Source organism: Capricornis sumatraensis, chromosome 1 (assembly GCF_032405125.1).
Source record: "Capricornis sumatraensis isolate serow.1 chromosome 1, serow.2, whole genome shotgun sequence".
Taxonomy (NCBI): Eukaryota; Metazoa; Chordata; class Mammalia; order Artiodactyla; family Bovidae; genus Capricornis; species Capricornis sumatraensis.
This window is the reverse complement of record NC_091069.1, coordinates 151,936,031-151,951,898: the sequence shown is the minus strand read 5'-3', so window position 1 is coordinate 151,951,898 and position 15,868 is coordinate 151,936,031. Positions and strand designations below refer to the sequence as shown.

Genomic DNA, 15,868 nt, shown 5'->3' with positions numbered 1-15,868 from the left:
TTTTCTAGCGTGTGAGATGAGTACAACTGTGTGGTAGTTTGAACATTCTTTGGCATTGCCTTTCTTTGGGATTGGAATGAAAACTGATCTTTTCCAGTCCTGTGGCCACTGCTGAGTTTTCCAGATTTGCTGGTATATTGACTGCAGCACTTTCATAGCATCATCTTTTCGGATTTAAAATAGCTCAACTGGAATGCCATCACCTCCACTAGCTTTGTTCGTAGTGATGCTTCCTAAGGCCCACTTGTCTTTGCATTCCAGGATGTTTGGCTCTAGGTGAGTAGTTACACCATCGTGGTTATCTGGGTCATGAAGGTCTGTTTTGACTAGTTCTTCTGTGTATTCTTGCCACCTCTTCTTAATATCTTCTGCTTCTGTTAGGTCCATACCATTTCTGTCCTTTATTGTGCCCATGTTTACATGAAATGTTCCCTTGGTATCTCTAATTTTCTTAAAGAAATCTCTAGTCTTTCCTGTTCTACTGTTTTCCTCTATTTCTTTGCATTGATCACTGAGGAAGGCTTTCTTATCTCTCCTTGGTAATCTTTGGAACTCTGCATTCAAATGGATATATTTTTCCTCTTCTCCTTTGCCTTTAGCTTCTCTTCTTTTCTCAGCTATTTGTAAGGCCTCCTCAGGCAACCATTTTGCCTTCTTGCATTTCTTTTTCTTGGGGATGGTCTTGATCACTGCCTCATGTACAATGTCAGGAACCTTAGTCCACAGTTCTTCAGGCACTCTGTCTATCAGATCTCATCCCTTGAATCTATTTCTCACTTCCACTGTATAATTATAAGGGATTTGATTTAGGTCATACCTGAATGGTCTAGCAGTTTTCCCTACTTTCTTCAATTTAAGTCTGAATTTTGCAATAAGGAGTTCATGATCTGAGCCACAGTCAGCTCCTGCTCTTTCTTTTGCTGACTGTATAGAGCTTCTCCATCTTTGGCTACAAAGAATATAATCAATCTGGTTTCAGTACTGACCATCTGATGATGTCCATGTGCTTAAACTGGCCACAGCCACTCAGAATTCTGGGGTCAACATTAAATGTCCGCTTAGCACCCATGTCTACAGCAAGAGCAGCCTGTCTCCTCTGGTTGATCCAGAGGGTTCTATGAACTTGTAGCGCTCTATCTTTTGTCTGATTTTCTCATTTCACTACCTTCCTTCCTGTTTTTAATGCCACAGGACATGTATATCTTTTAAAAACTAAAAGGGGATTAATTCTAATTTTGTTTTGAAAGGCATTCTTTTTCTTGGAATTTCACAACCTCATTTGGAATACTTAGAGATACCCTAGGGTGTTGTGGAGGATTAGAAACAGCTGTCATAGATCCAAAGTTCTACTTTGACAACATGCAATCTTTTTCTCTTCCAGCCATTCTAGTATTGCTTTCCTGAAATGCTCACATTCTCCATTTTATCTCACTCTTAATTAGTATATGTTTTGTTTCTCATTTAAGATGCAATAAAATGTTCTTCCAGTACTCATTTCTCTGTATTCCTGGGCTTTCCTGGGCAATATATATGCCACTTATGAATGTTTTCCTAGTTAAGCTTGTATCATGTTATACTTTTTTATTATTATCTCTATTTATATCATTTACCTGAGTTCTTCATGCTAACTCTTGAAAGATAAAAGTTATTACATGACTAGTGTTCCAGACCTTTAAGCCAGAATTACTCAGAGTGAAAATAAATTTATCAAAAGTTAAAAATTATTATAGGATGCACTGAGAATTACCCTAAAATACCAGGGAAATTTTTTAAGCATGTAAACTCAAACATTAGTCCAAACATTCATTTGAAGGGACACTTGAGAAACTTATTCAGATGAAAAGGACAAAATATTGCTTAACCATTTTGTTGAGGTCTAAAAGGGTCAATGGGGTCATAACTGAGTGAGAAAACGGGGTGTTTGAAGAATCCATGCTGGGTGACAATGTGAGCATAGCTGTAGGGCCAAGGTCTTGTATGCATTGAAGAATATGAGAAGATTTATACTAGCCAAAGACAATTGAGAGATTTTGAGAAGTAACAGATAATAATGACCTACTCAATTCTACTCAATACACTATAATGACCTATATGGAAAAAGAATCTAAAAAGAGTGTACATAGCTATATGTATAACTGATTCACTTTGCTGTATACTTGAAACTAACACAACATTGTAAATCAACTAAACTTCAATAAAAAGATTTTTTTAAGAGAGTATTCATACGTAGCAAGATAATGAAGGAATTTGAGTTCCTAGATCCCATAAGGAACTGGGAAGAGAGTCTCAAAATATGAAGTTTGTGGTGCTGTTTTCAGAAGAGATTTGTTTGTGTGCTTTTTTCTTTCTCGGGAGCTTTAAAAGTTTAAAAGCTCTAGAGTGTAGTCTGAGTTGGAATTTTGGAGAAAGTAGGTTAGATAAATGCCAGTTAACTTTAAAAATTACATGATGTTGATGTATTTATTGACATGAATTATTAGCAAAAGGGAGAAAGACTGGAGTTATGAAAAGGCTGGGCAGAGGAAGCAATAACATTTCCACTTTTGTTAGTAATTCTGTTTACAGCCTTCCTTTTTCTCATTTGGGGCAGCCATCCTTCCCACTTCCCAAGGGGAGGAATAACATGGTACATCTGTGAGCAAAGGTCTAATATGATGATGTTGTGACTCTTGGCTCAGCCCAACAAGAGAGCAGCCAAGTACATAAAGATCCCTAATCGCTTCTTCCCAACGAGATGTTGGAAACAGGCCAGCTGTTGTTTTGATTTACCATGAGACATGATGACCTTACAAGGTAGCAGAGTATGTGCTTGATTTAGACCTGTTCCATTCCACTGAGCAAGATGGATAACTGTAGAGTTCATCTAGGCATATAACTAAGACAAGGAAAACTGGCTTGGGCAAAATCTGTGTTATACATGTGAGATTATCTATCTATCTATATCATCGTGTCAAAATCTTGTGAAGTTAGGACAAAACATTAGCAGTTAGCATCAATTTGAACATTATAGTATGGGGATTAGCTACTCTGTACTCAACTGAGTCAGGCATGACAAAATTCTTAGCAAAAATGAGAGCATGGAAGCATACATTATTATATGTAAAATAGATAGCCATTAGGAATTTGCTGTATGACTCAAGGAACTCAAATTGGGGCTCTGTAACAACCTAGAGGGGTGGGATGGAGAGGGAGGTGGGAAGGAGTTTCAAGAGGGAGGGGACATAGGTATACCTGTGGTTGATTCATGTTGATATTTGGCAGAAACCAACACAATACTATAAAGCAGTTTTCCTTCAATTAAAAAAAAAAACAGAAAACAAAAAACTGAGAGCAGAAGATCCAGCCTAGTGCGAACTTAAGTTGCGGTTTTGACCCTGCACTTAGCCACCTGAGTGATGGTGGTGTGGCTACCCTGTCACTTGTGTGGATGAGGTGAGCTGGGGATGAGTCTTCCTCAGACTTTTGGATAAGCCACTCAGTATCTCTGGGTTTCAATTTTGCTGCAAATGTAGGAATAGCGATCAGAGAACCAAGAAACCATAGAAATTTCATCAAATTTTGGTGAAGTACAAAGTACTCTACACATACCTGGATATAGTAGTACCAGCTACTGAAGTAAGAGTGGTTCCCACAGCCTGGTTGGTCTCCAATAGGGGGCTGTTTTTATTTCTTCAAAGGCCTGATGGAAGGCTCCTGTGTGGCTATACTGAGGTGGCTCAGGATGATTTTTGAGTGGAGTAATGTAAATTTAGTGTGATGGATTCAGGAAACCCATGGTATTTAGAGTGCTAACTGGTATACATACAAGTCTTTGATTAATGAGAAATGGACTGTGAGTTATTAGCTAAGTAAACACGGTCTTCCCAATAGGTAAAGTATTTAAAAAATGTAAAATCCCAGTGAAATAATGAAAGAAAATAATTGAGGTCCACAATCTCTTATCTAAAACTCTCAGAGCCAGACATGCTTTGGAATTCAGAAAAATCTTTGGATTTTGGTATTGTACTAGGATGCCTAGACTGTGTATTAAGTAGCCTCTTTTGTGGGGTCTTGATCAGCACCCTTTAATTAAGCACATTTAATTATAGGATTAAAATGTCTACAATTAGAATCTAGAAAAATAGTACAGATGAACTTATTTGCAAAGCAGAAGCAGAGACACAGATGTGGAAAACAAACATATAGTTGCCAAGAAAGAAAGGGAGGGTGGGATGAATTGGGAGACTGGAATTGACATATACACACTGCTATATATAAAATAGATAACTAATGAGGACCTACTGTATAGCACAAGGAACTCTACTGAATGCTCTGAGGTGACCTAAGTGGGGAGGGAATCTAGAAAGAGTGCGTATGTCTGTGTGTAACTGATTCACACTGTGGTACAGCAGAAACTAATGTATGGTTTTAAACCAACAATGTTTGTTTCATATCCCACGACTGTACAGTGAGATTAAAGGACTACGTGGCTTCATAACAGTTCAGATTGAATTTTGTTGCCAAATTTGTTTGACATGAACTTACAAAAACTTAACAAAGTCTTTCTATGGATTTCTAAACTGTGGCTAAAAAGTTCTGGATGGACCTGATTAAGTAACCAATTACTGACCAATTACTGTGTATCAGCTTTAAGATAATGCCATTTGCACTAACCTTTGTTAGCAATCTGTCAAAGTAGACATCATTATCCATTATCCATAATTTATAAATCAGGAAACAAGAGAAGCACAGGTTAGTGATCAGCCAGAGGCACCATGGTCAGTATGTGGCAGAAGTGGTTTGAACCCACTTCTGGCCCCAAAGACAAAAACCAGTGCTGTTTCCTTACTGTTTGGTCAAGACCTTTGGTTAGTATGACTGTCCCTGTTGCTTCATAGTTACAAAATAATAATAATACTGCCTTGAAAATATGGGGTTTCTCTCCTTACTCTGCAGTCTGTCAAGGGAAGTTCATCCAGTGATCATTTATAAACTGATGACACTCAGATGGATCTGGGCCCCCTTTCTGAGCATCACTCTTAGCCACCTTACTGTTGGACGTTTCCATGTAGTTGTCTCCCTGACCCAGCAATTAGTTCCAAAAGAACTAATCATCTTTTCTCTCTACCCTGCTCCTTTTAGAAAATCTACTCCACCGTCTCAGTTATCCCTAAACCAAATCTTACGCACCTCCCTCCCTTTCCAACTCTATTGATCACCAAGTCCTGTGGGGTTACAGCTAGAGACCAGCACTGAGGGGCTGGGGATTTCAAAGTGTGGTAATTCAATTTACCAGTAAGAAATTTCAGATCCTTTTTACCAGACAGTACTTGGTATTCTGGTGGTGGTGGCTGAGTCAGTCGTGTACAACTATCGCAACCCCACGGACTGTAGCCTGCCAGGTTCCTCTGTCAGTAGGATTCTCCAGGCAAGAATACTGGAGGGGGTTGCCATTTCCTCCTCCAGGGGATCTTCCCAGCCCAGGGATCGAACCCTGGTCTCCAGCATTGCAGGCAGATTCTTTACCGACTGAGCCACCAGAGAAGCCCACTTTGTATTCTAGACTGCTTCATTTGTTATTGTCTGCTTATTTGGGTCTCAAAACTACCTGTGCTTTAGCTGTTTAGGTGGGTGCGCTGTTATCCTTAGTCGCCAGATATCACGCTTTCCAGTACCTAGGCCTCTCACCACTAACCTTTGCTCCAAATTTGTCTTGGGATGCTAAAGAGGTGAAGTAACAGCCACCGATATTTTCATTCCCATCTCTAGGTAAAAGGCCAAACCTGAAGGTCCACATCAACACCACAAGTGACTCCATCCTCTTGAAGTTCCTGCGTCCAAGTCCTAATGTAAAACTGGAAGGTTTTCTCCTGGGATATGGCAGTAACTTATCACCAAACCAGTACTTCCCTCTTCCTGCCGAAGGGAAATACACTGAGGCCATAGTCGGTAAGATGTTTGGGTTTCAGGCATAGAAAGAAGAGGTAACAGGTAATGCGTGTTACATGATACATAAATCCTGAAGCATCATTTTTTTTTTCTATATCCTCAGTTGAATCAAATGCCATAAATACAAAACATTAAAATTCTTGTAACCCATAGCACAATTCTTTACATTAAAAAGTATGTAATACTGCAGAAATAATCATTGCCCTTATACCTACAATTCCTGACCATATAACTAAGCTTGCATAGGGAAAAAATAGTTAAAATAACTGGGCTTAAATCTCTGTAACATAGCTTGTTTATGTGGATTAATTTTCCTTCCTGCTGTGTCTTTACTTTCTTCTGGTAGAAAATATCAACTTCAGCTTTCTGGGTGTCTCTGCATGACATGCTACCTTTCAAAAGAAAAGACAAGGCATTACTATTACATTAAACTTTGGAGTATTTCAGACGAAAGGTTAAAGCTTGTATTTGTGTTATAACATTTTAAATCTTTAGAAATATTTTAATCACATTAAATGTAATTTGAGGATGTGAGCACTGTCAAGCCTTCTCCAGATTTGCAAATGAAACATTTTAAAGGATAATTAAAAAAAAAAAAAGGAATCCTCAGTTTAGAATGCTGTCAAAGTCTTCCTGAACAGACTAAGATTAGGTTTGTATTTTGTTCTACTGCTACAATTATTGCTAAATAGCTTTTCCGTAAACTTTGAAGTTTAATCCTGTAACATGAATTACTATGTACCAGAGCTATATGCAGCGAAGTTAAAGATGAATCAGTTTTTCCCGAGAGCTCTTTCTCACAGAGAGGTTCTCATACATAAGTCTCTCTTGTACTTTAAAATTAGGCAAGAGAGTAACATTATTAGTTATAAATGCCTATGCTAAATATCACACAAGATAAGCACGTTAAAAGCAAACACATCAGTTTGTTACCCCACAAAATTTGAGAATTAGGCACTTTGACAAGGGTAAAAACAGTAATCTTGATCATATAAACCATAAGGAATGTGAAAATTTGCAAATATTCCTTCAACATATTCACTCTTTAGTATTAATATAAAAAGTGGCTGGGAGCTATACATGTATTCCTACACAAACAGAAACAGATATACTGCCCCTTTATTTATTGAGCATTAGAAATAACATTTTATTTATCATAATTTTTATCCTTGGTTATATAGATTGAAAATTTGGTTAATAATACACATCCTTTCCTTATGAGGCAGAAGGCATCCTATCTTAAAGTGACAGAAGTCAGATTGCTAATGAAAAAGATGTAGAAAACTATAAAGAAAATTTCTAGCACAAATATTTCAAGCTTTTATTTATTCAATAATGAGGGATGGTCAGGTGGAATAGGTACGCTTTTATTTGTTTCAACTCTTAAAACTTCTTATTATGAAAAAATTCAAACATTTAAGAAGAAAGAAACCTATAATGACTCTTGCGTATAATGTTGCAACTTGAATATTGTCACTCTTTTGCTCATCTCTTTCCATGTATTCCTCATATTTGCTCATATAGGTATTTTAAAGCATAGCTAAATATTATATTTGTATAGTCTTTAAGCACTTCAGTGTGCAGCTCTAACAGATAAAAATATTTTTAATGATGCCTTACTTTTATCATATTATAACAATAATCCCATTGTATTGTTTTATGCCTAGTCTATATTTAAATTTCTCTGGTCGTCTTTAAAAATGCCCTCTTTGAGCTTTTTCTTTTTTTAATCAGGATCCTATGTGGTCTTACATGTTAGGTTTGACTGTTACCATATCATGTCTCTTTTATTGTATAACAGCCCTCTCTCCCTTCTCTCTTTAAATGTCATTGATTTGCTGGAGAAATTTGATTATATATTCTGGTCCACATTCTGTATTTACCTGGCTGCTTCCATGTATTTTTTAACTGGTTCCTCTATCCTGGTATTTCCTGTGAAAGCTATTTTGATTTGGAGGCTGTATTAGATTTGGGTTAAGCATTTTCAGGAAAGAATACATTATAGGTGGTATTATTTCCTAACAATTCACAAAAGAGGTATATAATGGCTGGTGTCATACTTAGTAATGTTCATACTGTTTGTTATGTTTAGGTGACCTCAGCCTGACCGTGCCATTATAAAATTCATCATCAAATTTTCACTTAATGGTTTTAGCATCTATTGATGGTCAAGGCCCAGGTCCATTGTTTTATACAGAGGTTGTAAAGTGACAATTTTACATTTTAGAAAGAATCTAATTCTATAATTCCTTTTGCATTTTTTAACTGAAATTCTATATTAAAGAAGAATTTTCTTTTATTTACTTTTTCACTTTCCTTATACAGTGTTTAGGAAATACAAGATAAATTCTCATTGTAATAAATTGATGCCTGGAAATCTGCAGTGTTGACCAATGATACTATTGTTTGTTTTATAATCAGTAAGAATGCATTAGTTATTTTTATTGATTTGTAAGATATTTAACAATTTTTAATCATTATTTCACTTATCCATCCCTTACAATGATTCTCACTGTCATTTAAATATGGTTGATGGTTTAACCTTGGTTCACTATTAAACTGTGAACTTTTAAAGTTAATGTCTTTTTCTTCAGTTATTCATACCAGAATGACCTACATTGAGTAGACAGGCAATAAATATTTGTGGCACTGAAATCTGAACAGAGTCAAGTCTGGGTAGCATATTTAGGCTGGAGGAGGCTATGAGAGACTGTCTAGTCTAGGCTCCTGTCATCGGGCTAGTACATAGCTAAGCCATCCAGGTATATAAAACATCACTGTGTTTCTTAAAGATCTTTAAGCATAGTGATTCCCAAACTTCTCCTGGAAGGCTATTCTAAGCAGCATTTTAAAAACTCTTAATTTATCCTTTAGATTGATATGTTCTTTTTGTTTATTTTCTTTCTCTTCTAGTATGCTGGTGGAAGATGAAAAAACATTCTTCTTAGATATTTACTTTTCCATCTTTCTTTATGCCAAGGAATCTGTGTGCTTCTGTTATTACTTTGAAACAGACTTGCATTTCCAAATTAAATGTTATCATCTGGTTGCTTAAATTGCTTATAGTCTTTTTTTTTAATGATTATGGCTCTATTAATGGCTCATAAATGGTTAAGCATCTGCATACTAGTTTTCAACTGCCACTGTAACAAATTACCACAAACTTGGGTGGCTTAAAACATCACAGATTAATTACGTTATATTTATGTAAGGTACATCTACCTGGGAGTAGTGACTTCTGATGTGAAGCACTGTTGGGAAACTCTTTAGATATTTTTTTGTCTCTTTCTACAGCTGGCAAATGAATTCTTTCCCATCCTAGTAGTAGTAGCGCAGTATTAGTCGTGTCCAACTCTTTGCGACCCCATGGATGTAACCTGCCAGGCTCCTCTGTCCATGAAATTCTCCAGGCAAGAATACCTGAGTGGGTTACCATTCCCTTCTCCAGTGGATCTTCTCGACCCAGGGATCAAACCTGGGTCTCCTGCATTACAGGCAGATTCTTTACCATCTGAGCCACCACGGAAGCCTTTGCAGAAGAGGTTTCTGGCACCATCTGCCAGGTCAGTGGTGGATTCATGTATTTTGTGGACAGTTAAGGAACATCTGGGCTTTCCAAGTGGCACTAGAGGTAAAGAACCCATTTGCCAAAGCAGGAGATGTAAGAGACTCGGGTTTGATCCCTGGGTTGGAGAGATCCCCTGTGGGAGGACGTGGCAACCCACTCCAGTAATCTTGCCTGGAGAATCCCATGGACAGAGGGGCCTGGTGGGCTGCAGCCCATGGGGTTGCAAAGAGACGGCCATGACTGAGCACGTGCACAGTTCTATATGTGAGAAGCCCAACGTGAGTCTCTCTTGGCTAAAGTCAAGGTTGTGGCGAGGGCTGCATTCCCTTCTGGAGGCTCTGAAGGGAAAATCTGTTTCTGTTTTTGCAGTTTCTAGAGGGGCCCACATTCCTTTTCTACCTTTAAATCTAAAAATATGATACAAATGAATACATAAACAAAACAGAAACAGATTCACAGAAACAGAGAACAAACTAGTGGTTTGTTCCCTATTAGTTGGGGGGAGTCCCGTGGACTGCAAGGAGATCCAACCAGTCCATTCTGAAGGAGATCAGCCCTGGGTGTTCTTTGGAAGGAATGATGCTGAAGCTGAAACTCCAGTACTTTGGCCACCTCATGCAAAGAGTTGACTCAATGGAAAAGACTCTGATGCTGGGACGGATTGGGGGCAGGAGGAAAAGGGGATGACAGAGGATGAGATGGCAGGATGGCATCACTGACTCGATGGACGTGAATTTGAGTGAACTCTGGGAGATGGTGATGAACAGGGAGGCCTGTCATGCTGCAATTCATGGGGTCGCGAAGAGTCGGACATGACTGAGCGACTGAACTGAATTGAACTGAGTGGTTACCAATAGGGAACGGGAATGGGGAAGGGGCAAGGAATTAGGAGATACAAACTATTATGTATAAAATAGAAAAGCAACAAATATGTATTATACAGCAAGGGAAGTATAACCATCATATTATAATAACTTTTAATGGAGTATAATTGTTAAAAATACTGAATTACTGTGCTGTACACTTGAAACATAATATTCCAAATCTACTACAATTAAAAAAATCCAGCAACATTGGGTCAAGCATTGCTCACACCACATTGCTCTGATCTCTTTGGCCTCCTTCCACTTTTAAGGATCCTTATGATTATATTGAGCCCACCTGGATAATCTAGGCTACTCTCCATATTTTAAATGGATCTACATTCTTCATTGTACCTGCAACCCTAATTTTCCTTTATCATGTAACCTAAGATATTCACAGGTTCTGGGGAGGAGGATGTGAGCAATCCTGGAGGGCCATTATTCTCCATGGCACAAAATGTATGTTTGAAATTTGTGTCTCTATTCCCTTTCTGCTACCAGTTTAGAGTATGATCTTTCTCAATTCTGCTCATCTGTAAAACAGTAATGAAGTCTATTTTTCACAGATGTGCTGTGGGCGTGTTAGTAAATTCATGATCATAAAGAGATGAGTTGAAATCCCTTGGGTGCGAGTTGCACGAGCAAAGAATTTTTATTGGTTTGTGTAAAAAAAGCACCACTTACATCCCTTCTTCTTACTTTATTCTGTAAAAGGATAGTAGTATTTCTTCAGTTGCACCAAACTATACCCAAACATTGTAACTTACTTTTGTTTTCAAAACAAATATTACATGCCATTTTGTCTGCCCCATTCCACTTCTTGAAGTGTTTAAGATCTCACCACTGAAATGAGAAATGGTTGATTTTTCAGAAATATTGAAGTTAACATTGAATGATATGTGGACTAAATAATCATCTTTAACCATTTCTACTTTTATTTTAATATGTATCTAGTATTGACAGAGGTATTTTCAAAGTAATGTTCTGGTCTTATATGTAAAACTAAAAAACATAAAAAAATATTCCCTTTTGCTATTTATGAAACTTCTGTAAAACTTGTACTTTTGTAGGATCTTCTAAGATTTTTGTAGACTAATTGGAGCAGAAGAAAAAGGAGTATTTACCCAGATGAATATTAATAACTATTACTGGCTTTGAGTCTTGCAATGATGTGATAAAACATGATTCTCATATAATAGATGTGAGGTTCCCATATCCTTTTTTCCCACATCATCAATGCTCTCATTCTGGCTTACATATCCAGTTTTCGCTTTGTTACTTTTGTGTTCAGCTGTTGGTAATTTTGCAAATGTCCAAAAATGAGAATTTTTTGACGTTGAATCTTTATAGACTCATACTTTATAATGTTCTCTTGACCTCTGAAAATATGTTAATCAGTGTCAGCTGGCAAGGAAAAAGTTATATTCCATCAATCTTGAAGAGCAGGTTAAGGAGTTATTTTAGTATCCTTACTGCAAAAAATGAAAAGCTTAAATTGGAAAAAAAAATCATGTATTTATCACTACTAGGAATTCTGATTAAAGGATTTCTTTCAACTAGGTGTTAGGACTCCAAAAGGATTTGAGGGCAAATTTCTTAACCCCCGCTATTCTCACAGCTGCTAACCCTTACATTAACTGCCCTAAAGAGAACACGCTTTTCATGCTCAGACTCACAGTCTTGCCTGTAGCCCCTCAGAGTTATTCCTGCGCCAGGGTGCATGTGCTAAGACGCTCTGCCTTGGAAGGAGCCTGCATCAAAATGCTAACATCTGCATTTAAGAAAAGATCCTCCTGTGCCTGGTGAGGCAGCATGATTTGGGGAAAGAATAGGTATGTTTTCAGTGAGACAGACCTGGGTTCAAACTTAACCCAGTTACTTACTATGGAGTAGTTCTGAGTAGGCCACTTAACTTGTCTCAGTCAGTTCATTTTTTTCATCTATAAAATACGTTATGAATACTTCAGAATTGGTGATGGACAGGGAAGCCTGGCGTGCTGCAAATTCATGGGGTTGCAAAAAGTCGGACACGACTGAGCAACTGAACTGAACATAAAGAGGAGGTATGTTTTATAATTGTTTATAATTGTCGGTTGCTGTTATAACAAACTGAGTGGTCTTGGATAATTTACTTAACCTGTTTGAGCTTTGTGTAAGATCTCTGGGGTAGATTGCTTTAGCAGACTGTCAGTGACTTAAAAGAAGTAACCATACTCATCCGTTTAACTGCAACTAAGTGTTTCCTTGGAAGGGATAAATCCCCAAATGGAGAAACACAATAGGCAGCAAAATCTAAGACTCAGAACACTTGGAGCACACGTGACTGTCTTCCATAGTCAGGTCATCTTTTAGTCATTACTGGGTGGGGGGGGGGGGTGTTCCTATTCAGTGACTTTGAGTAGAGTCCTCAGGTAACTCAAGAATTTCACAACTGTGGCCTCTTAAGGAGAAGGTAAATCCTCACAAGATACAGTTGAAAGGGTTTGGTATTCCAAGATTTCAATTTTCTAATCTGTCTTACTCTAATAAAGCAATTTTAAGCAGGAAAGTAGAAAGAATTTTGACCTGTCTTACTAAATATAGATCAAATTAAGAGCCTAACCCTGTTTCATTTACTTTAACTGATGGTAGTTTTATCTTAAGTTCAGGTCAAAATTTAACCATCAGTTCCTTATTTTGACATTTCTTTCTTGCTTTTATTTCACTGGGGAAATTTTTGTTTAAGTTTTTGAATAAAATTTATTTACAGTGGTTCAGATATCAATATCAATTATATGTTTATATGTGTAATTTATATTCCTGTAGATATTAACACCCTTACAAGTTTTACCCTTAATTTTTACATTTGTATAGAAAGCAAAAACAAATGCACCATTTTCTGTCATCATTGCAACCGTTAGAACTTCAGTTGTCTTTTTTTCTCTGTATAAAAATACTAGCATGTGGTCTATTCATTTTTACGGAAGTGGGATGAAATACAAAATAATAGAGGTTGCTACTATTCATTATATGGAAGGATAAATACTACCTAATGGCAGAAAGTGCAGAGGAAGTAAAAAGCCTCTTGATGAAAGTAAAAGAGGAGAGTGAAAAAGTTGGCTTAAAGCTCAACGTTCAGAAAATGAAGATCATGGCATCCGGTCCCATCACTCCATGGGAAATAGATGGGGAAACAGTGGAAACAATGTCAGACTTAATTTTTTGGGGCTCCAAAATCACTGCAGATGGTGACTGCAGCTATGAAATTAAAAGACGCTTACTCCTTGGAAGAAAAGTTATGACCAACCTAGATAGTATATTCAAAAGCAGAGACATTACTTTGCCGACTAAGGTCCGTCTAGTCAGTTTAGTTCAGTTGTCGCTCAGTCACGTCCGATTCTTTGCGACCCCATGAATCGCAGCACGCCAGGCCTCCCTGTCCATCACCATCTCCCGGGGTTCACTCAGACTCACGTCCATCGAGTCCGTGATGCCATCCAGCCATCTCATCCTCGGTCGTCCTCTTCTCCTCCTGCTGCCAATCCCTCCCAGCATCAGAGTCTTTTCTAATGAGTAGTCATGTATGGATGTGAGAGTTGGACTGTGAAGAAGGCTGAGCACCGAAGAACTGATGCTTTCGAACTGTGGTGTTGGAGAATACTCTTGAGAGTCCCTTGGACAGCAAGGAGATACAACCAGTCCATTCTAAAGGAGATCAACCATGGGATTTCTTTGGAAGGAATGATGCCAAAGCTGAAACTCCAGTACTTTGGCCACCTCATGCGAAGAGTTGACTCATTGGAAAAGACTCTGATGCTGGGAGGGATTCAGGGCAGGAGGAGAAGGGGACGACCGAGGATGAGATGGCTGGATGGCATCACTGACTCGATGGACGCGACTCTGAGTGAACTCCAGGAGTTGGTGATGGACAGGGAGGCCTGGCATGTTGCGATTCATGGGGTCACAAAGAGTCGGATACAACTGAGCGACTGAACTGAACTGAATGACAAAGAAGAAGTGAATATTTATTGTGGAAAGTGCCATCAGAAAGTTGATGGTGGATTCACTGAAGAAAAGTAGCTGGAGTTTGAAAATAACTGAAGGAACTATTTAAAGACTTAATTAAGCTGAAAAATAGCTAGTGAAAGGAGCAAGGTAAACTAACCAGAGGAAAAGATACACTGTCTTTGAAACCAGCTCAGTTCCTATCTTCTCTGGCAGAATCCTTAGAGAGTTAGCAAGAAACTTGAGCAGAGAGCATGGAATAGCAACAACAGTGAATACAAGATAGTCCCACAATGCAGATGAGGGATATGATAGCTGTGGAGGAGTAGGTATTAGTGCCCTTTTTTACACATAAGGCAACTGAACCTCTAAGAGCTTCAAGTAAACTTCCAAATGTGTCAAAGTTGGTAAATGGCACCAGTGTTTGAACTCAGGAAGTCTGGTTTGAGAACCTGAGCTCTGAAGCACTGTAATTTTATCTGTTGTTCTACAGTGGAAAGTCTACATAAGAACCTGATTTGTTTCTTCTATAATGCTCTTTATTTATTAGAATGTTCTTTAAACAATAAGGGCTTCCCTGATGGCTCAGACATTAACGAATCTGCCTGTAATGCCGGAGACGGGGGTTCGATCCCTGGGGCAGGATGATACCCTGTAGAAGGAAATGGCAACCCACTCTAGTATTCTTGGCTGGAGAATTCCATGGACATGGAGAGGAACCTGGCAGTCTACAGTCCATGGTGTCACAAAGAGTTGGACACAACTGAGCAGCTAACACTGTCAACAGTAAGCAGAAAGGTCTTGCATCATGGAAGGAGCCATTAGATCCTTAAGGCTCATTAAGATTTAAATGAGTTAACATCTGTGAAGTAGTTGCTATGTCCACAACACTTGTTCTTTTCTACCCATTCCACTGCCACCATCACCATCTTTGTTTAGTGAGTTGCCCATCTGTGAAGCCCTACTGCCCTACTCTCCACAAGGCCATATCTGTCCAAGGAAGTCAATATTTTTGTCTCTCTCCATGAATATCCTAGAGGCTAAGCATTTTCTTTGACCATTATTCTTAATAAACTATTTGTTTTTATTCTGGGGAGTCTTGTCTATTCCTAGACTCTTCCCAAATAGAAAATTCTGAAGAGGTAAGGACACTGGAAGCCTCAGATTTCTTTTTTCACATCCAGTGTTGTCATAATTTAGAAACATAGTGAATGAATGAATGGGTGAGAGGAAAGGGAGAGACCCAGGAATCTGAAATAGCTATGGGTCTCATTTAGATGGGTTTTCTCTTTTAAACTGTTTTCAAAACGTCATCTAATTCTCATTTGGTTCTTTCTCTGGAAATGATTTTTACCACTGGGAAGTATTTGGCTTTAAATCGTCAAGATTAACCCAGATTTTTCATTAAAACAATAGGAATCTCAGAATCACTTGATTTTCCTCCAAGGTGCAAAATTTAGCAGAACTTGAGTAAGCTTCAAAGGGGAATTTTTAAAAGAGATTGGCCTAGTGGGTACCAATTTCT

At 38.2% G+C, this 15,868-nt stretch overlaps 1 protein-coding gene across 1 annotated transcript in view; it reads left to right on the top strand.

The window, feature by feature from the left end:
- Positions 1–15,868, top strand: part of ABI3BP (ABI family member 3 binding protein) — a 281,220-nt gene that overhangs the window by 73,932 nt on the left and 191,420 nt on the right. Inside the window, 1 exon segment of the mRNA XM_068984735.1 lies at positions 5,749–5,928. Coding sequence (XP_068840836.1) covers positions 5,749–5,928 — 180 coding nt within the window.